Source organism: Macadamia integrifolia, chromosome 5 (genome assembly GCF_013358625.1).
Source record: "Macadamia integrifolia cultivar HAES 741 chromosome 5, SCU_Mint_v3, whole genome shotgun sequence".
Lineage (NCBI taxonomy): Eukaryota > Viridiplantae > Streptophyta > Magnoliopsida > Proteales > Proteaceae > Macadamia > Macadamia integrifolia.
The window spans coordinates 41286954-41310033 of record NC_056561.1 but is presented as its reverse complement, the minus strand read 5'-3'; the positions used below and the strand labels follow the sequence as shown (position 1 = coordinate 41310033).

Here is a 23080-nt window from a genome sequence, read left to right as displayed (position 1 = left end):
GTAGAGGTCAAAAACACTGGACTAGGGTCTGCCGGTGCCAGTTAAGAAAGCGGAAGATTTGCAATGTTCTTTATTATTATTGGCACTAATCCACTATTGACACGTGGCGATACGACATTGGTATAAGATGACATGTCAAACTTTTTGTGCCCACGTGGGACCGCGTGCGCATCACGCGTCGTCTCTATCAGGGGACCTCTGGCCAAACCGGCTTTACGCTTACGCTTAACAAATCCTTCGTCAGAGCGGTAAGTGGTGAAACTTGAAACGTTTCGTACAAAAAGGGGGAGAGACAGAGAGAGAGAGAGAGAGAGAGAGAGAGGGAGAATACATGCCGGAGACGACGCTGACGATGGATTACGTTATGGAGGCTTCGTCTAGTGCGCATTTCTCCGGTCTGCGCGTCGACGGTCTTCTACGATCATCACAATCTGCTTCATCCTCTCCTCGTTCTGCTTCTTCGGCTGCTGCTACCTCTACTGAAGCTAATTTTCCCAAACAGCCTTTTGTCATCGGTAATCCATTCCATAACCAACACCAGAAACCCTAATCACTACTTTCTTTTCTTTGTTTGAGGTTCTGTGCAAATTTCCCCTGCATTTTTTTATACATTATTATTTTTCTTCTTTCTTCTTTTTAATCCTTTCTTCTTTCATTCATTATGCTTATCATACTTTACTCATGAATTCTGGTATCTTCTTTCTGGAATTTGAGTAGGAGTTTCTGGGGGGACTGCGTCTGGTAAGACGACAGTGTGCGACATGATCATTCAGCAACTTCATGATCATAGAGTTGTCCTCGTCAATCAGGTGTGTTTAATTTTCTTCTTCTATCTCAAATTGCAAAGTATCTCGCTTATTTAGGCTTTTCTACCTCTTGCTTTTTTGGGCATTAAGTTATGAGATTAGCTTTGGAAATTATTTTACGGAACTTGAAGAGGGACTTGATAGGTAGTTGAGGGATAATGAATATAAAACTTCAAGATGAACTATCTTTCTTCCTGCCTCCTTTTTTTCCCCCTCAATGATTGTAATTTGTTAGTATGGGCATAGATGGATGGCAACTCATGTTAGGCTTTCGGAAATATATTCATGGTCGACCGGTAGGGTTCCGGAAATCATTTTCATGACTGTTGTCAATTTTTAAAACTCAAAGTCTAATTATCATTGTAATTTCTATTTGCTAGTAAATGCTTGAAACTTGAAATACAGTACCAAATACAAAGTTGATTGTCCTCATAATAAATCATTGCTCACCCTGTGGTCTAAATTGAAGTCATGATATGTTGGATTTCCAGTTCTGAAAGGCACAAGGGGGTTTACATTTGGAGAGCATGCTGTGGCGAATCAAGGAGTGTCTTTGGTAGTAGTTTCACTTTTGTAGTTGGAATCATATTATGAATCCAAGACAGATGGACAGCCTTAGGAAATTGCAGTTATATTTCTTTGATAAGTTTTGAGACTGAATCAAAAAGGCTTGTGTCTTGCTTGCAGCTATTATCTTCTGATGAAGTCTGATCAAGTATGCAGCTCTTATTCTCCACTCCGAAATCCTAAACCACCGGACTCCTCCTTGCTGCTTTATCATCTAGAGAAATAAAATAAATTTTCTTCACAATTATGGTTGTCAAGGCATCGCCTTGGTATCCAGGAAATTTTGTTGGGGTCTAGGCGACCATTGCCTTAGTGCAAGGCGGCAGCTCTATTTTGAAGCCTGGGCTTGAACTAGGTCTAGAACTTATTTATGCCAAGCATCGTTTAATACTTAAGATGTTATTCATAAATAAGCAATCCTCCCACCAAATGAATCTAATAAAATAGTTAAAAATTCAAATTCCAAAAGGATAAAAAATCAACTCCCCAATTCAAAGCAAAAACTGAATTTGTGGTTGTAGGGCGATTTTCAACTTTCAAATGCTAGGGTTTTTCTTAAATGTAAATTTTTCATAAATCATATTGTGATAGAACATCACTAAAAACTAAATAAACGGCAAAAATAATTTTTTGTTTTGATGTCTACAAATTTATTTCCATTCAGGGCAATGTTAAATAGCATTCATGCACACCTATAAGGTTTTACTGGATCATAACTCCTTCGATATAAATCAAATTTAAGCAATCTTGGATTTTTTGGAATGTTGGTTTTGTGCTCTACTTAATACAAAAATTCTTATGTAAAAAATAAATTATATTGACTAGTCAAACTTATTAGAAGAAAAGAATGTTTATCTAAATGTTGATTTTTGATGACTGATTTTATGTCTGGTCAAACAGAGACTATCCACTCTATTACCTTCTGTAAATCACCTTCCTAGTTTCCTAGGAAACCCTGCAAACACTGTGAAAAGATGTACAATTTCCACCAACTAGAGCATTAACTATTCATCAGTCCAATGTCTTCCTCCAATAATGATTTCTTTAGCACACATTCTTTTCTACTGCTGAATTCTTAGCTTCGTGGCTCATTAATGCTCACTACTATTTTTGAGTAAGTTACCCATCAATTGTTCTCCCCAAAATCCTACATAATGCTCTTTGTGAGATTAGACTAGTGTCTTAATCAATAGTTTGAACTCTTTAAGTAAAAAATATGAGACAAGAATAATGAACGCATAGAAGTGATGAAATATTCATCTTCTAATCTCCAGTCTATGTAATATGGCTCTAGTTATCCTCTCCTCCCTTAGCTGATAGTTGGTCCACCATGCCTCATCTTCCCCCTGGCCATCGTGGAAGAGAAGATAAAATCTCCTGGCTTCCCTCCTCCACTGGAATGTTTAGCTCCTCCTTTGCTTGCTTGCGATTTAGTTAGATCCAAAGGCCCCCTTGTCCCTTGGTGCAAAATTGTCTTGTTTGAAGGCCACATTCTTTGCCATAGCTTCATAGTTTGGCGTGCTATCTCTAACTTCCTCTCCACGCAGTCCCTCTTCATCTACCGACACATTTAGGTCCCTTCCTCTTACTGTCTTTGTTGCAATGGTACTGAAGATGTTGACCATCTCTTTTTCTCTTGCCCTTTCTCCTCAATCATCTAGAAGAGGGTTCTTAGTAGCTGTTGGCCTTCTAGCAAAAGAATTCTCCCCCTTGGGTTGATATGATTTTTGTTTGTTCCTCCATCTATGATATTATCGGGAAGCTCGCCTCTTATACACCGCTATCAACCATAACTGAATGGAGTGGAATCTTCGTAGATTGACTTCTAACTCTCGATCCTATGACAAGATTTGAATGTCTTCTATTTTGACGTTAGCTCTAAGCTTGCTTTTTTTCCCCCACCAGAAATGTAAGGGATCCCCTAGGAACAAGTTTATTATTGCTTCCTGAGGTCTCCCCACCTCCATCTTGTTATCCTCTTCCCCCCTGTGATGGTTTTCTTCTTTTTCTTGGCTTGTGTTACCCCCCCCCCCCCCCTTTTTTTTTGAGGGTTTGTTCCCTTGGTTGGCTTAATGTAAGCCCCTCCCACCTCTTGCTCCCTTGTATATTCTTTTTCCTCTTTCTTTTCTTGGTAATGAATTTTTTATTCATCCAAAAAAAAAAAAAAAAAAGGCCTCTAGTTTCCTGCATGGCCCACCTAGGAAGCCCTTCCAATATGGCACTATTATTTTCCACATAGTAGATCAGGTAGGGTGCAAATTGGAAGGCAGGTAGGGCCTAGGGTCGCTTGCTCACATATCAAGTTTCATCTAAACAGGAGATGGCTATGTCCAGATTTGTTGACTTGCTACACCCACTGGGCCTGTCTCCTTTTCAGGCTTAAAATATAGGATGGATTGTCAAACATATATGCTAATTTACTTCTAACTGATTCAGATGAGGTGATGGGTTACTGCTGGGCTATATGTTGGGTTTATGGAGGGATCATGGCAGTCAGTTTTCAATTAGGAGATGGCCGTCTCTTGAAGACGTTGTTCGTAAGATAGGTTTGTAGACAATGCCACATCCTTATCCTTACGAGGTTGCATGAGTGAACAACACTAATCTCAAGATTACTAATAAGTATTTGCCCGCCTACGTTATTGGTGGATTCATGGATACAGTACAATGTGACGTCCTCCCTCTAAAGGTGTGTCATATTCTTCTTGGTCGACCATGGATCTTTGAAAAAAAGGTACAACATTGTGGGTGTGTAAATATTTACTTTTTCAAGCACGACAACAGGATCATACAGTTTCTTCCCACTAAAGATCTCCTTGACATTAAACTCAAGAAAATAGTGAGTTTGTGCCTCCTCCAACGTGTTGATTCAGATGGCCCTTTTGGTCCTTCTCCAAACTTGACAGAGTCAAGTTCTTTTTAGAGGAGGAGAATTAATGCAGTAGCACTTGACCAGTAGAACCAAAACATAACTGACGTTGGAAGCCTAAGCCTAGACAATACCGGCCCAACCCGGGCTTTTGGTCCAACAATGGTTGGAAGTAGTTTAATTTAATCTTTGTCTTTTATTTTCTTCAGGTAGGATATTAAAAGATGAGTTGATAGAATGAGGTATCTCATTTACAAGTTAGTTATGATATTAAAATACCATTTGGTTTATACAGAAACGATGTCTTGTAGAACTGACATGTTCACACCATATGTTTTCTGCTATTGGATCTTCTCATATGCTTTGTGGTGTTGTGGCTACTATATAGGATTCATTCTACCGTGGTTTGACACCTGAAGAGTCAGAACGTGTGCATGAGTACAATTTTGATCATCCTGGTAATTTTTTGTGGATAAAAATTCACATAGACTTTCACCTTGACTTTTGTCTGAAATATACACTCAGTATTCATTAAGGGAGTGTTCTGGGATTAGTTATAGTTCTCGCCCTTATTTTTTTTTTTCAAACTTTTGGTGCTCTACCGGTGTTTGGCTCGAGTTTGTGCTGCAAATAAGTATTTGTTGTGTTTATTTTGTAGATGCTTTCGACACTGAACAACTTTTGGAGTGTGTTGGCATACTAAAAAGTGGGCATTCTGTCCAGGTTCCAATTTATGATTTTAAGAACCATCGTCGGTGCTCTGACAGTTTTAGACAGGTACACGCACATTCAGCATGCTTAATTGCAAGCACTTACCAGCCTACCTCCCATAATGCCTTTTTTGTCTAATAATCGACATTTCCTAATGAGTTGATAGTGGTGCACGACTCTTTCTTAGAGTTTGAGGAATGTTTTTGTACACAAAACATATTCAAAAGAGAAGGAAATTTGAAGAAAGTTTTGAATTTCCCCTTTAGAGATTATTTGAAGGGACTAATGTTTAAAGTTCTCTCTCTCTCTCTCTCTCTCTCTTTATATATATATATATCTACTCCTCACTCTTTCTGTATGTCTTTGTCTCTCAACTTGTTTTCAAAATTTCATGCACTCTTGAAATTATATATAAACCAATGCATGAAATCTAAGAAACAAGAGTACCTGCCACAATACCCTACATGGACTGAAAATTTTTTCATGTGTATATGTTGTATCTCTGCTTCCATGCAGCTTTCAATTTTGATCGTGTCTGCTAAAGTAATTGTATCCATGTGAACCCTGTACTTCCTACACATCTTTCAAATGAATTTTGTATCTTTCCCTTAGTTGAGGCACGCAACTTTAGAGTTGCCACCATGAAAATTTACCTGAATAAAATGGTCTTCTCACTCCTTTTAATTCCATACTGATCCAAGATAGATAGTTCCATAGCAAAATCTGTTAAAATGGTCTTGTCACTCTTTTTAATTCGGCTTATTTAAAGGATGAATTCCATAGCAAAATCTGTTAGGAAAATGCACATCCTCTATTTGAGCGTGAATGTAGAAAATATTGATAGTTCCAGGTTTGGAAGTATGAAGGAGCTTATTTACTTGTTGAATTATCCTTTGTCAGGTAAATGCATCTGATGTCATTATTTTGGAAGGAATTTTGGTTTTCCACGACCCGCGTGTGCGCAACTTAATGAATCTGAAGATTTTTGTTGACACAGGTATCTTCCCTTTCTTTGTAAAGCTATGCTTTATATGGACGAGCACTAAACATTGCTGTTGCTGTTAGGGAAATATCTGTTAAGGCTATTGTGTCCTCTCTATATCTTATCACTATCGTAGTTATGATTTCAAAATTTGCATTTGAATTCCCTCAACTAAGCATTATCCCTGCTAATTGGCCCTGTCTACATGAATCTTGTTTTGCTATTCCGCTCACTTTGATAATTTTGGGCAGCGTTTTCTTTTCCTCATCGGTATTGCTACTTTGCTGCGAGAAGAAACATTTACTAAAAGAATAGAATAGGGAACACTCTTAACAAACAAAGGGTTCCCGTTCCCTTTAGCCTAGTGGGTGAAAGAAAGAAACTTTAAGATCTGTATAGAATCCTGAGATCTGTACTACTGCCTTTACTTTGACTTTTCGGAACTCAGGTATCCTTACCAGCACACTTGAGGACTTTGAGCTACTCTTTTAACTAGCAGAGGAAGGAAAAATGAATGTCTTGAAGAAGATCTTGCAACTTATTATAAGATGTGAGGTTTATTGAGATCATTTGTAACTGAAAAGAATTATTTTGGGAATAGTGCAGAATTGACCAGCAGGCCATAGAGTTGTCCTAAAAAGCAATCCCAATTTGGACCATTCGGACTAGAATGTCAAGGCTGTTAACACTCTGGTTTCTGATCCGTCCAAAAAACGTTGCCAAATTTGACCCAAGTCCACCTGAGACAGTAAAATGAGCACAGTTGTCATGGCGTTGCCTAGGCGGCGATTTGGCGTCCTGGCGAAAAAAGAAGTTCATGGCAGTGTTACGATTTACGTGACTCACAAATGGCAGTCGCCATTGGCTAATAGGCGTCGCTATGGCACTGCCATGGACTCCAGGTTACGCCTGATTCAATAGGCGATCGATTTTTTGTAAAATGCAGGGTGATTTTGATAGGGCTATGTTGATTTTTGATGATTTGATGTTGCTTAATGTTGGTTTTATATGTTATAGGGTATATATTGTAGGCATGTAGCATGTTAAATAACTTTAGAAAATAGGGAAAATAAAAAAATAGCATACTAAATAACTTTAAAAAATAAGGGAAAAAAAAATGACACATGGGCGATTTGACCGCCATGGCAATGCCATAAAGGGTGATTCATCGCCAAATCGATTAGCCACCCCTCCATTGCCTTGGATCGATTTGACGCCGTGACGACTATGAAAATGAGAGTGTTGATTTTTCTGGATTGAAGTCCCGCTACATGGGGATGAATAAGAAATGCATTTTTTCCCCATTTCATTCATGCACTGCTGAAGCAAATTTAAGTAGATTTAATTAATTCTTAAAACCATGGGGAGAAATTTTCCTCTTGCCAATCAAAAAAAGTTGACTATTAGAAGTTATAAACTTTGCTGGAATTCATCAAAACGGTTGCTGATCTATTGTAGACCCATTTCTTTTTTCAGAACTAAGCTAATATTTTTATAATGGAAAAAGGTTGGGTAGGCTGCTGGTATGCCGTAAGCTAGCACCCACTGTGTCTATCTCTCTCTTCCCCCTTTTGAAATGACCCCCTACCCCTCCTGTGTGATACCTCATCGGCACCCCCATTGGTGCTGTCTGTTAGCTAACCGTATACCGGCTGCATACCTATTTCTCTGCCTTTTATAATTTAGAGGTTACGTAGATTGTACGTGAAGAAAAGTTACATGCAAATTAGCTGCTGTGACAGCAACAACATTTTATTTAAATGGTGTTTTATAAACAATTTAATGTTGGGAAAGTATACCACTTGACATGGAATTTTAAAGGGAACCTATTATTATTCTTTGGAATGTTTGAAGATTTTGGAACAATGCATACAAATTACAAAGTTTGAAAAAAAAACATTTTTTCATAGAACATATAGAAAACAGTAATTGTTCATTTATCTATATAGTTTGCATGTTCTCCAGAAGAGTTTCCATATGTATCTTAGTTTTTTGGACTCATCTATAAGTTGTTAAGTATTGCCATGATGAAACACCTAAAATTTAAAATTGCGTTCAGACATGGTTTTAAGGATTGTTTGGATAGTCTGATCTGCTGGTATCAGTTTGACTAATCCAAGCTGCCATGTGTAGTGAATTGGCCAATGCAATGGCAGCATCGAGCTTTTGCTGACTGGATTGGCTGATCCTTTTTTGGATCGCTGGTCCACGTACCAGTCCTGATTAGGCTTCTGATACCCAATTTGATGCCTAATAACTGCATGAGTTGCTTCCAATGTGGATGCCCAACTCATCTCAACTCACAGTCCGCAAAATTTCATTGCAACTACTTGGGTTAGTAACACAAGTACTGTTCTGCCACTTCACGCTATGTAAAGCTGTAGCTGCTATTAGCTCATTAGCTCATAAGCACTCATGTCATTTCCCTCCACTTTAAATGGAGGTCTTAAGTCTTATATTTCATCTAAGTTGGTTTTACTAATATGCTTAAAAGAACCATAGTTACATATTTATGTTGGGCCTTTGTTTAACCTATTTTCCACCCCGTTCTTATATTTTCTCTTCTTTCTTGTCTTATTTGTTGAAAATTCATTGAATCTAGATGCTGATGTGAGGCTTGCTCGTAGAATAAGGCGTGACACAGTTGAGAGAGGCAGAGATGTAAACTCTGTTCTTGAACAGGTAAGCTTCTTTGTCATTTCGTTTGATGTATTTCTCCCCTTGTCAAAAGATGTCATAAATCATGATGGCCTTATTATATCTATCCAGCTAATCCGATCAAACATCCTTCTACACATGACATTTTGGGTGTGTGTTGATGGGCAAACATGAAAAGAAGAGATGCATGGCAATATTTGATCTTGTATGGTCTTAATCAGAGAAGCTTTTCCTTGTAGTTGCTTGTTTGTCCCCTTCATATGTCGGGAGTAGGGATTTGACTAATTTTTTCAAACAGCTGCAATGAAACCTCATCCTAATCCTCCGACAACAAAAAGAGAAGAAACAATAAGTCTAAGAAAATTAGAGGTCTTCCATTTGGAAATGAAGATAGGGATGTGCTAGAGCAAACACCAAGAAATACGAAAATAAACCAAGACAGATCGCACAACACAGAGATATAACGAGGTTCACACACCAATATGGTGTGCTACGTCCTTGATCGAAGAAGAAGATGTTTCACTATGCAGAAGAGAGATTACACCCAAGCAGCGGCGAGAAAACTCGCCCTGAAACCTTAGCTCAAAAAAACCCCCAAATTACAATGACTTTCTCAACAAGACAACAATACATTATATACTCCAAGTTGCGGGTCGACCCATCGGGTCGCGGTCAATCCGGTCAAACCATACCCTCCGGTTGTTTGCAGATTCTTCACCAAACTAGGCTTGTTTTATTAGGAATAAGCCTATGGTTGGGTTCCTTACATGTTGGGCATTTGATTCCATGTGTTTTGAGTGTAATAGGCCACTTTTATGGGCCAAAAAGAGGGGCTTTAAGGTTGCATACGAGATTCCTAGTTTGTTTCCTTTTTCATTAGTTTCCTTTCTAGTTGGATTCAAATTAAGTTGTTAGTCTTTGTTTTCTTAGGAGTCTTTAAGTTATTAATTGACTCAAGTCATTATTAATTTTGGTTTCTAATTTCAGCTAGTTTTTAATTTCGGTTTTAGTAACTAGAAGACTATCTATTTTATTAGTTTCTAATTTCCAGTTTTAGTAACTGTTATGGTTTCTATATTGTAACCTTCCCATCAAGTTATAAATAAAGAGGAGGGCTCACACAAGCCTCCACGATAAATTATGTTGCTGTCGGTTCTTCTTTGTGAGAACTTGCTTTGTGTTTGATCAAAGTGGTGGATTGGTGTGCGATCCGGTGACTCTTTGTGGTGTGAAGCGCAAGAGGTTCCCGTCAAGTTATTTCTCTCTTCTCTTCCATAGAACTCAAGGTGTTACAGAGCTAATCTACTGTTACAGTATCCTGCAGTCTTGGAACTAGGTTGACTTGTCATTTTGTAGTTCTTCATTACATGGCTAGAGTTATCCTATCCTATTTTTACTTGTTACTTGATGCGGTTCTGGATTCCAAGGACTGAAATTGGATCGCTTAGGGCCCACATTGATGACTAAAAATCTCAATTTAATGATTGAGGGGCAATATTGTAAATTCAGGAACACTCAAGCACTTAAAAGAGTGGAAAATAAATAATAGGGTCAAACTGAAATAGAAATTAAAAGAGGAGGGGTATTCTGGAATTAGTAAAGGAATGACGGAAATATTGGAACACAAGTTTAAGAAAAGAGGGGGTTAATTGTAAATAGAACAGATTAGATCACTAAAGAGTAAATGAAAAAAAGTCATCTTCTTCCTTCTCACGATACTAACCAGCAAACGGCGGAAAAACAGGTCCTAGTACGATGGGCAGAACTCCTTCATCTAAACCCAGATTAGGTTCAGATTTTAGAGCTTAAATCTCAACTCAAGGCCTTCTTGAATGCAACTGAAGAACCTCCAATATTATAGATTAGCACAAAGGTTTAATCTGGTCAGATTGTACCTGGCGGAAGAAAGGGAGGCAGGTTTCGGTTTCAGTGTGAAACTTCCAACAGAGGGCACCTCCAATTCTTATCTTCTAGGGTTTCGATCGCCCAAGAGAGGGGAGCCTTCAATCAAAATCTCAGCCCAAACAGATCTCACAAGAGAGAGATCGATCCACACTTGTGGTGCTGCTAACGTTGCCCAGAAACAGGGGCTAGGAGAGAGGACCAGCAAGAAGAAGAATGAAAAGAAGGAAAAAGAAGAACAGAGGAAAGAAGAAGAAGAAATAAAGAGAAAAATCAGAAAAGAGAGATGGAAGTCACGGCAGTCCATATTCAGCCAAGCCAAAACATAGTCTCAAATTCATTCAATTCAAAATTCCATATTGTATTACATGCCTACTTAAAGGAAAACTCAAAGCGTCTTAATGGTAACTAATTAAAAATGGAAACTAGCCTAGATAGAAACTAAAATAAAAATCAAATCTAAATAAAAGATTGCCAATCTAATTTCTAACCAATAATGGAAAGGAAATAAAAAATCCCAAATCAAAGAGATCCCTTCCATTGCCCAACTGTATCATTAATAATGTCAGGCAACTATAGTCCTTATTAGGAAAGTTGGTTAGGTGTTTTTTGGATTTTAAAGTACTGTATTTTATTAGAAGTTGGCACTCGTTATTAGGAATCTAGTTTTGCTGTCCAAGAGTCCTAGATTTAAAATATAAATAGATGTAATCGCCCCATACGATTATGGTATTTATGCGACTGATTAATTTGATTTGGAAATGGCCATTTCAATTGTGAGATTGAAGTAAGATTCTCCATTTACTCGGGGAGGAGATTGAAATGGTGGACCGAAAGGAATGGTCCATCTTAGAGGATGGGACTGCCTCGTGGTTAGAAGACATTGTAGTTGAAAGTGAAAGCAAGAATTTTGGAAAGGGATCTCCATGCTGTATATGACAATGGGACTGTTAGGTGTCTTGGAGTTGTAATCTTCATATTAATGATTCTGACAGATTTTACCGGATACTTACCACCTTGTGGTCAGATGAGCTTTTGGGGAGCTACAATAATTACAAAGCTTAGCTAGTGTCATACCTGTAGTAGGAGATACCATAGTGACTTGGCTTTGGGGTGGTTTCTCTGTGGACAATGAAACCTTAAATTGTTTTTTTAAGTCTCCATCATTTACTTCCCTTATTTTAGTGGGCACCAATCTTCTTCATCTGGCCTCATTTTTGTGTAAAGGATCTAGTAGGTTGTGTAGCTTCTTCTTTCTTTTAGTCCATTTGGATTTTTTATGCTTCTAATGTTTTGGGGCATCCCGACAATTATGTACCAACTAACTCAATGCCAGGGAAATCTTTATCTTTTTTTTCTTGAAGCTAATCCTGAGTCCCACTCTGATTCATCAATTTATGATCAATCTTTCTTTGTCTTGCCACTCTCATCACAACATCTTCCTCACGACTTATTCTACATAAAAAATGTACGACTAATTGTGAGATTAAGTTTCAGAAAATGCTGTGAAACCTTCTGGGGAGTGGTTTCCTGGAATGGCACGCCATTATGGAATTCATGGAGTCACAAATATGAGTGATGTTGAGAACTGATGCACACTGAAAGTTTGCGGAGAGATAGAGCTCAAACTCCCTTGCTCAGATGTCAAGTTTCAATGCAAACAGTGTTCGGCTAAGTGGTAAATTAAGCTCCAAAATCCGGTGGAAAAATGAAACTCATTGAAAAGAAAGGACGGTGGAAGGTGATGGGGTATATGATTGAATTTTAGTTTGAAGTTTTACACCGCCAATCCAAACCATTTTGAGATATCCAATGGTTGGATTTGCCACATTATCTAATGGGTTTGAGCAATCTTAACCATCAAATAATGAATCTTCTCATACTATTTCATCAGTGAGCCATTACTTACAGGCCCATCAGCAAGGATTAAAATATCAGTATTGGTCGCCATATTGGTCGGCTAAATTTAAGATACATATCGGAGGGTATCGTATCGTGTTGTATTAGGGATATGCTAAGATACGCAGTTACGCACATAAATGGGCATAATACACATTTTTTTACACTTTTGTATTAAAAAACAGTATAAGTAAGCAAAATATAACATGCATCATGCATAAACACTAAAATGGAGAACACCATATTGAGAGACAAGTGCATTCAATTGAAATTATCATAAAGGATGATGTTTCTTACATGTAGTAATAGTCTATTGTCAACTTTTTGAGAAATTTTAAAATCTATAAACAAATTGATACAATAATTCATGTTTGATGCAATGTTTTAGTTTGTTTTACCTAAATCGACTCAAACATAGCAAAAAAATAGAAGAAAAACAAAGATTTACGAAAAAAATCGAGTTTTTTCAACTTACCTGTCTTGTGCTATGTTTAGCCTAAATGGATGATTTTTTATGCTTCAATCCTGGAACATCAGTTTGATTGTAGATTTTGAATAATTTTCATTGAATGATTCAAAGCTCCAAGTCTAAGAAATGAAAGGGAGATCAATTGTATTGTTATGCTTCAAAATTTGGAAACTTAAAGTATCGCTAGCGAGAAGAATAGGATTTGTTTCAAAAGTGAAATGGGTTTTATAGATACGTATCTTAAGTATCGGTTGAGTTTAGGTGAGTATCGTATCGATACAGTTCGATATGTCCCGATACCCTTAAACTTTCATTCATTCAGGAAAATATACGTATCGATGAGTATTATAGTCCGATACTCAACAATACCCTATTTTTTTGAGAAAATACATGCATCGTGTCATTATCTATTGGGACCGATACTGATACATATAGCCTAATATGGTATTATACACATTGATAATTTAAACCATGCCAATCAGATCCATTAATCTGCATCAGACATCTTCACAGGAGATTTTGTTTTTCAAAATATTACAATTTCCATAGTTGTCAAGGTGTCACCACCATGACAACTATGAAAATTTGAGATACACTGTGTGATGGTTAAGTTAGAATCTATGGATTGCAAGAGACCAATGACAGTGTTGTAGTATTCAAAAATGACCTTATTTCCTTGCTTCATGGTATTGACCTTTTGGAGTAGTTGATAAACCTTAGCCGAATGACCCGCTCTGTCAAAATTTTTGGCGACACTGTCCCAAATGTCCTTTGCAATCTCTTTTCTCATAAATCTTCTTTCAATCTCAGGTTTTATAGAGAATATCAGCCAAGTCATAACAGTGGAGTTCTCAATCTCCCATTTCGGATACAATGGGTTACTTTGGTTAGGAGCTTTAATGGTACCTGTAACATACCCTAGCTTCCCCCTATTTCGCAAGGAAAGCTTCACAGAGCGAGCCTAATTCAGTTGGTATTGTCCAACTTCACAATAGATATCTGAGTATTTAGGTTATCAAAAGCCATAGGAGTAGCATTGAGCACTACTCGATGCACTGGCTGAAACTTGTACAAGTCCGCTGTCTTTAGACATATTGTAGAGGAGGAACCACACACAGGATGGGGAGTGCACACTCTACCCAAATTTTCCTTCCCAAATACTTAGAGATAAACCCCACAAAAACAGTTCTTCCCAGGTGAACTTTTCCAAGAAAAGAAACTTCACAGAGACAATTATAAAGCATCCATAACAGTAATTTGTCAACTCTAAATCACTTATAGTATGTATTATAAAGTGAAATCATCAATCATTACCAACCAACTTGATCAGAAGAGAAGTTCCGGAAAAAAGGGTCAAAGAGACTAAAAAAGGATGCTTTCATTTGAGTTACTGTAACCAGATCAGGGAGTTTTCAAACTTCACACTTGTACCATCATTCAAGCCTTTGGCGACCTGAAAGGTCGCAGTCCCTTGTCCTAAAAAGCTCCAGGTTGGAGAGAGTAAAAGCTGCAACAGCAAGCCAACAACCAGACTGGCGGCAGAACTGTTCAAGTGAAAAGGTTGCAGAAAGAAAAAAAAAGGGGTAGAAATCACCAGCTTGGATCAACGTCATCTGAAAATAGGCCCTTGGGCGACTCAAACAAAGCTGTTTCCATCTCCAGCTGAGCTCAGATGAGAGAAATGAAGACTTACTCCCAGGGCTGGCGGTAATGATGCCCTGTTTTGGGTTCAGCGAGATTTGAGCTCAGCACTCACAAACATATCGTATCCTGTTCCTTTGAGGCTTGATTCCAGACTTCAGATGATGGTTTCTTGAAATCTTCTTGTGGTGGTCTCTTCTCTAGAATCCTCTTACATTCTAAGGTTCCAAAGCAAGAGAGCAGATCAAGATGGGTTCAGAATCGACTCTCAACTTTTCCTGCTCTGATACCAAGTTAGAATCTATGGATTGCAAGAAAACAAGAAAGCAAGAAGAAAGATGAGAGTAGAAGGTTAGAAAAGGAGAGAAGAAGAAGAAGAGAAAGAGTGGTAGAATCGTGTGTTGAGAGAATGTCTCTCTAACACATTATTGCTTCATTAATATATTTCATGGAATTACATACACCTCCCTAGGGAGGTAAAAAGGGTAAAATAAGAATTACAATATAACATAACTAGTAACATAGCTAGTTCCCAAACTACCCTTAGAACATAATCTCTAACAGGTTGGACACTGGGTAATATCAATGTCCCTATTACCATGCTGCAAACAGTTGAAAACCACTGGCTTGACACCCATATGGAGATGAAAAGTATTTTGAGTGCATATAATTCTTGATTGTTCCATGCCAGTTATACTTGTTATCTAGCTGTTAACAGTTAAACACCACTGGCATGAACACTCAAATGGACATGAAAATATCTTGAATGAACATGCCAAAGTGCCGATGGAATGGATAATAACTCATCTTATTTTTGAAATTTTATTTTCATATAATTTTTTACATGCCAAGCAGTCTTTTGTGTAGTTGTAACTTTCACAATATCATTTTTTTTTTTGGGGGTGGGAGGGACTAGGTCACATTTTTACCTTGTTACAAGTTCATAATAGACATTGTACTTATTTTACTCATTCTGCAGTATGGAAAGTTTGTCAAGCCTGCTTTTGATGATTTTGTTCTGCCATCAAAGAAATATGCTGACGTGATCATACCCCGGGGAGGTGAAAATCATGTTGCAATTGACTTAATTGTGCAACATATCCGAACAAAGCTTGGTCAGCATGACCTATGCAAAATATATCCCAATATGTATGTCATTCAGTCAACTTTCCAGGTATCCTTCTTTGTAGACTCTCATCTCATGGTTAGTCTTTTCTTCGTAAAGAAGCGAAAAGTTATGTTGTCTTGGCAATCCAATCCAATCAGGAAATGCTTTGGTCATTAATCAGTGGCCTTTTTGATGGACCATATTGCAAAATCATATTAGGCTACCCCCTTGGAGTTGGCAAGGGACCTTCGCCTCAGGAAGCGTTTGGTTCTGAGTTAAACTCCTCTTACCTCCTTGGGGCCACTCACACGGGGGTGTTTAGGGCTCTTCATTGCTTTTGGTGAAAGTTGAATGGTTCTCATTCAACCCCGATATGACCAGTTCCATGTGGTTGTGGGGTCAGTATGGGCCTGCGGGACTATGCTGGGATCTTGATTGTATATATTAGGAAGTTAAAATTTCAATGCAAACATCAGCATGGATTGAGCTAGTTTAATTGTTAATGAAAATTTGTATATAGTGGCTGGCTACTTGTGACTTCATTGTGGATTATGGGCTATTGGTCTGAGAGGAATGGCCACCGATTGGACATTATAAGTCATCATCATAGTTGTCAAACCTTTGCCTAGGCGGCCAAGGCCTTGCAACCGTGCCCCCTCCAATGCCTTGGGTCGCCTAGATACCGTGAAAACTATGGTCATCATGAATATGGCTCATTAACCGATGACCTTGACAAACAGAAAGCGCTTCCCCTATTTTTTATCAGTCATTCTTCACTTTTTGGGCTGTCCAAAATTGTTTTTCCATCACAAAAATTAAGTAATATGTTCTTTAGCAAATTTCCACATTATCCCCCTTTACATTTATTTTCCAATTTGAAAAGCATTTTGTCCCAAATAAATGAAGGACAATTTTGGAAACAGGGGGCTTTTAATGTTTTTTTCAAAGGGGACAGTCATTGCAGTACAGAGGGAGTAATTATCAATGAAGTTGCTGAAACACTGTCTACTTTCCTTGTGCTGTGCCCCAGTCCCTCATACGTTTAATGCTTATTTTTAACCCCTTTGCAACAGATAAGAGGTATGCATACACTGATTCGAGACAGGGAAATATCAAAGCATGACTTTGTCTTTTACTCTGACCGTCTTATTCGTCTGGTATCTCTAACATATGACTTGTCCTGATATTATCTATACTGATGGTTAATATCCCCTGTATTGGATATTATGAAATATAATTGGCTTCTTTGTGGGACAACTTTTGACTTGTCAGGTTGTGGAGCATGGTCTTGGTCATTTACCGTTTACTGAGAAGCAAGTAATCACTCCCACAGGTGTGTTAAGTAAAGTGGGTTTGTCCTTCTAATTTCTAATCTTGATATATGAACAAGTTAGAAACATTTCTCTCTGTTGCATATTTTCTCATGTTGTGGTTTTAAATTTTTATATTGCTGTAATACTTGGCAATTATGTTCCTTCTCCAGGATCCGTGTACACAGGTGTTGACTTTTGCAAGAAATTGTGTGGAGTATCCATTGTTCGAAGGTGAGCCTTGCATCAGGTGTCTGTTTTGGCAATTTTGGTGAGTAGTTTTGTTTAGGTTTTCTGGTATTAGAAGAAAGTTAAAATGATAACTTTTACGTCCCTGGATCGTTACTTCTTTTTACTCAATGCCTCCACTTTATTTTCCTTTTTTAAATCTTGTTAAATAATGTGCGGGTTTAAGCAAAGTCCAACTAATTATCTTTTCACTATAATCCTTTAAATAATTATTGACAAGAAAACCCCTTCACAAAATTAATCTGGAAAATAGGTGGGATGACTGTTGACATTGTTATTAGATGTACAAAAAGATTGATAAAGGCTGTGACAATCAATTAACCTCTCCAGTGATGGAAGATTCATAATTTTCATTGGAAAATGAAAAGTTGTTTAGTTATCCTTTTTTCACAAGCTTTTGTGCCATCCAAGTATGATTCACAGCACCTGTTTTTCGACTTTTGAAATTTGTTGAAAGCCATTCTACTCCATTATTCTAAATTGATTTTGGACCAGATGGTTACAAAGCCATTAAGCCCTCTGAAATCAGGATTGAAGGAAGCCCAGAAAACTACCTTGAGAGCTTTCTAAATCACTTTTTCAGAGGGACAGTTGGAGTCTTAAAATTTAGATTTTTTTTTCTCAGTAGTCCACCAAACAGCAACAATTCTTGGACTTCATAAATTCTTTATGGCCACCAATTTCTTCAATTGGAGAGACAAAGCTAAGGAAAGTTAAAAAGGCTAGTTCGCCTTGTCATAATATGTTTTCTTTATATCACCCTGTATACAACTTTCTGGCCCAGAATCCCTCCAATATGTGTGATTGTGGTCTGCTAGTGTCATCATGAAATTACTTTCAGGTTTTAAGCAGACAAGGATCATTATAAATATGTATATATATATATATATTTATGGCTTAGATTAAAATTTCATTTGATTTACTTTTGCATAGTGGGGAAAGCATGGAGAATGCATTACGTGCATGTTGTAAAGGAATCAAAATTGGAAAGATATTGATCCACCGTGACGGAGACAATGGTAAACAGGTGATGTTTTTTCACAGACTCGATGCTTTGCCTTTCCTGAAGTTGAATGAAATTTGCAGTTCTCTTCATAAATTTATTTGTCTCTTGAAGCAGCTTATATATGAGAAGCTTCCCAAAGATATTTCAGAACGGCATGTCTTGCTTCTGGACCCGGTTCTTGCTACAGGTACCTTTATTTACACTGCCCGCTTCTTTCCCCTTATGTTGGTATTGATACTCTATTTATTAAGAACTACAGAAGAACAGTAGTGCTCCTTTTTACTGCATGAAAGTCACTCATCATGGAAGGAGTTTTCCCCTTTCTGGTTTTTCCCACCAAGAGGGATGGTTCCCAATCTGAAGTTCTTAGTATGCAATGGCAAATGGTTAAATGATTAAACATTTTCTATCAGCTTCAAAGCCCAAATGAATAGATAAAATTTGGTCTATTCATATAAAAAAAATATTGTTCTACAAAATTGATCCATTTGGCTTGATTTGCAATAGCATCTTCTCTTTTTAACTTTTTCTATGTTGTTAGCATGGGATTCCATGACCTTGGATGATTCAGTAAGTCATGCAATGATTTTTGTTTCTCAAATGAATTGGACCGGTGGATTCTAGAGGTATGAGGGTAGAGGCATAGGAAGTAGTCCTGGAAGAGTTGCAGAGAGGGTAGATGGGATGCAGGGATTAGGGGTGGGTGAGAGACAACAGGGCCATTAGTTGAAAAGAGTTGACATTGTGGGTTGTAAGGGAGAGTATTTTTCAGCATCATTCTTTTAATCTGTCCCTGAAATAGGGTGACTTATGGTCATTAGGTTGGTACACAATTCCCTAAATCTTTAGAGTCCTGTAACCCTAGTTATGAACTGGTCCCTTGATTTTTTAATTAGTTTTGTGTTAGAGATGGTTTAATATAGTTTAATATGTGAATGTCCAAAGAGAGCCAGCCACTTTTGTAACTTCTGATCCAATTTCAGGCAAAGATTTTCTCCAAAAAAATGCTAATTGTCTGCCTTGATTGACCAGTATGCAGCTCCTATGTTGCTTACTGTTTGGGGGCTATCAGCTTAGCATTTTCGTTTTATGATCCTCGTGCAATATCAAGGTTTAAACTCTGCAGTATGGATGGGGGGTTCAAATTATTGTGGAATTTATGGGAACTACTAAAAATTATGAAATTGAAACGTCGTAATAAAATTTTGTAACTGTACGTAGAATAGAGCAAGTGACCAGCACAGTCCTTCCCCCCACCTTCCCCCCAACCAAGAAAAGAAAAAGAAAAAAGAACTACCATTTACAGTTATTTTCTTGACATCTGTGATGGGATAATATTTTGTCGGTCGTGTCATAGCTCTTAAAGACCATATCCACTGAAAGAATTGGTGTTCTAATGCTCATAAATTAATGCATTTCCAAATTGGGAAGTATTAATTTACTACACTATTTGTTGGAATACCACTAAGTTTTTATATCGTGCTAAATGTTACTATCGATTGGGTCTTCGGGGATCACTTGATTTTGCTGGTTTGGGATTGACATACTTAGATTGGGCAACAAACAATATGCATTTTGGATTGAGAGGAATGTATTGATCACTTTTTTGCCATGTTCACAATTACATGATGTATCTAATTAAAAGTTTCCTATTCCATTTTAGCACATGTTGTGTATAATATGTAAGCTTCAATTGGTTGCAAGTAAAAGGGAAAGGAAGGGAAGTGAAATTGGTTTAAAAAAGAAGACAGGATTTTTTGTAACCATTACCTAATATGAATATATAATAGTTTATGACCATATTTAGTAATTATACAATTCAGATGTAATTTTTATTTTACTTATCAAATCTAAGGGTTTTGGATGTGAGGTAAAGTAACATTATTAACTAAATTGGGAATGATTTGGAGTTAGTGACATAGTCATGTTAGGTAATGATTACAAAATTTTCTATTTTAGATTTGAAAATTTTTACTTCCCTTCTTTTATTTCCTTCGCTACCAAACACAGCCGTAGTAACTCATTTACTGTTATATTAAATAGCTACATTAGCCAACATAGTATTGGTGGAATTTTACTTCTCTATCTATAGATTTTGATCTTAGGTGACCTTGAATGTTTGTTCTAGGTAACTCTGCTAGCCATGCAATTGAACTTCTCTTACAGAAGGGGGTCCCGGAATCTTATATAATTTTCCTCAATCTGATCTCAGTGAGTAAAAATTATCTAGCTGGTTTCATATATATATATATATATATATATTTTAATTTTTTCCCTCCATATATAGAAAGATTGATGTCTTTTGTCACACTTCTACTGATTTTAGGCCCCTGAGGGAATCCACTGTGTTTGCAAACGATATCCATCTTTGAAGATTGTCACCTCAGAAATTGACGACTCATTGAATGATGAGTTCCGTGTCATACCTGGAATGGGAGAGTTTGGCGATCGCTACTTTGGTACCGATGATTGATGACTGCGTGCAACATACCGGTGCAATGCCCTCTAAGATGGTCAGTTTATCATTTACTTCAATACTAGATTGGTCAACATATTTTAGAAAAATTGTATAAAACTTTGCAAAGAGAAACTTGAGGCATCGTCTCAAGTGTTTCAAGTTTGTTTACAACTTTATCCACAATCAAGAGGCTTCTGGCATGCATAAATGAAGTAAAAAAATCTATTACTCTGATTGGTTTTTCAATTATTTTAAGATTAAGTTGAGCTTAGGGTTGAATCCATGTTTTGTAGTACGTAAATCTAGAATGGTTCCCACTTCTGAGACGGCGTTAACCTTGATAATATTCAGCAACACTGGTCTTCTAACAGGTGCTAAAGTTATGTGAAGCTTCAGGGGAGCAATGTTTTTGGAAGTCCAGTAGAGTATGAACTGATGAACCAATTGGATTGATGGGATCACTTCAACTTTTGGTTCCCTATTACAATCTGTTAGATTGTGCATTTCAAGTCGTAAGTCCTCCAGGTTTTACAAGGAGGTCCAATTGATTGGAATAATGGTAGAAGGTTCAGTCTGCCGAGCAAATGCCCGGGTTCGATTCTTCAGAGCGGCCACTCTGCGTGAAAAAAATTAAATGTTAGGTCTCTCTTCAAACTTAATCCTCACAGGACCTTGCATAGACGGGACCAGCACTGTGTAATGACCATTTAGCAGGTTTTACAAGACTTGAAGTTGAAACGATGGGAACATCAAACGTGGGAAGGTCTTGCCAGTCTGGGCTTTGTATCAATAAGAAAAATTCTTTGACAGCTTAATCCTTGGCCCATCCCTGAGAGGTGAAGGAGATCATTTCTAAGATCCAGATCGGCCCAGATGGTCGAACGGTTGACCCACTACTCGAGCATGGAAATGGGTTGACCAACTGGCATTGAATGTTTCATCTCTGAACGGTACAGTGGGTCAAACCCAGCCTCTATAGCGGTTTAAGATCGGGCCAGTTTTCAGGAAGTTGGAAATTAGAGTGGGTTCTTGAGCAAGTTTAACTATCATCCTGGTTGCAATTACGTATTATACGACCTAGTCTTCACTATTAAGATAGGCATTAGGCAGTCTTGCAGTCTTGCTTTCATTTGCAGTTCCTTAAGAGGTGACTTAACTATTTTTCTATTAAGGGCACGTTTTTTTGTGGGTAAGAGCACCTGCGCTGTTTTTTCCTAGGAAAAATTTTACATATTTTTTTACTGATTTTACCTGATATATTTGGAAGTCAAAAAACAGAAAAAAGTACAAAAGTCAAAAGTATACAATGATATTTTTATGTGCCTATCTCTCTCTTTAAATTATTATTATTACTTTTCTTTTCTTTTCTTGGCTTCTAAACAAAGCCTCAGAGTTCTTTCTTTTTTTTTTTTTTTTTTGTGTGTAGGAAGCCTTAGAGTTCTTATTTAGATTATTATAAGGATGTGAATTTGAAATCGAAACCATTTATCGAAATCGAATCAAGTCATTTACATCGAAACCATAAAACCATTTAGTAAATGGTTCGATTATGGTTTCAAGTTTCAGGGCGATTAGCTAAACGGGTTGAAACCGAACTGAGCCTTTTAACCCGTGGTTTCAAATTGAATTGAAATCGTGAAAATTGATTAGATTAAACCATTGAAAGATTAAATAAGGTGGTTGAAAAATATCATTAGTATTTCATTTGATTCAAAGATTGAGTGCTGCAAGCCTATAAGTAATTATAGAGGTAGCTTGCTCATTGTTTTGAATGCCGATTAAATTAATCAAATGCATTAAGTAGAATGTATACACTGATAAAAATGCAATTTTTGCTTATACCATTGCATATTAAATATATATTTTTGAATATTATAATACATTATTTGGGAGGGGGGAGAAGAAGAAAATCCCGGCTTTAAGGCATTATTTACTGACTTATTAAATGCGTTTGAGACTATTTTCTATCAAAATATTTTCTTTTGCTTAGTTGTTTGGTTGTTTTAACAAAACATAATGGTTTGCATTTCACATTTTCAAGATTGAATCGTTTATCATTAAAAGCAAATTTTAGTAAACATGTGAATAAACTAGCAAATCAATTGTTAACCGTTTAGGGTATGGAATAAATCGAAACCGAAATCGTTTAAAAACTGTGAAAACTGAAATCGTTTACTAAATGGTTGCAGTTTCAGAAAGTGCAACCATTTAATAAATTGTGCGGTTATGATTTATTATCAAAATATATGTGAACTAAATCAAATCAAACCATTTAAACCGAAATCGAACTGATTAACACCCTTATGAAAGAGCAAGGGAAAATCTTGAGTTAAAATCACTAAAAAAGCAAGTTTTTACGAAGAAAATTTCCTTTAACATGGTTTGAACATGAAAAAAAAACATAGAAAAAAAAAGGGGAGGGGGGTTGCCGTTGGGGGGGGGGGG

At 37.2% G+C, this 23080-nt stretch overlaps 1 protein-coding gene across 3 annotated transcripts; it reads left to right on the top strand.

Moving 5' to 3' along the window:
* Nucleotides 1–251: 251 nt before the first annotated feature.
* On the top strand, nt 252–21961 carry LOC122079570 (uridine kinase-like protein 1, chloroplastic). 3 transcript variants are annotated; one of them, XM_042646150.1, is made up of 14 exons: nt 252–515; nt 718–809; nt 4631–4700; nt 4901–5019; nt 5854–5950; nt 8538–8617; nt 15484–15678; nt 16686–16769; nt 16885–16945; nt 17096–17156; nt 18105–18364; nt 20306–20388; nt 20504–20690; nt 21007–21961. In XM_042646150.1, the coding sequence occupies exons 1-13, from the start codon at nt 332–334 to the stop codon at nt 20648–20650; spliced, it is 1533 nt and encodes a 510-aa protein (XP_042502084.1). In that variant the 5' UTR covers nt 252–331; the 3' UTR covers nt 20651–20690; nt 21007–21961. The 3 variants fall into 3 exon arrangements, with proteins under 3 accessions (XP_042502084.1, XP_042502083.1, XP_042502085.1); XM_042646151.1 differs by lacking the exon at nt 21007–21961 and having other exon boundaries at nt 255–515; nt 18105–18198; nt 18292–18364; nt 20504–20881; XM_042646149.1 differs by lacking the exon at nt 21007–21961 and having other exon boundaries at nt 20504–20881.
* The last annotated feature ends 1119 nt before the right edge of the window (nt 21962–23080 follow it).

Coding starts and splice junctions, on each gene's coding strand:
- LOC122079570 (XM_042646150.1), top strand. CDS start 332: ATGCCGGAGACGACGCTGACGATGGATTACGTTATGGAGGCTTCGTCT. Junction 16,946..17,095: donor GCAAGTAATCACTCCCACAG/GTGTGTTAAGTA, acceptor TTCCTTCTCCAG/GATCCGTGTACACAGGTGTT. Junction 17,157..18,104: donor GGAGTATCCATTGTTCGAAG/GTGAGCCTTGCA, acceptor ACTTTTGCATAG/TGGGGAAAGCATGGAGAATG.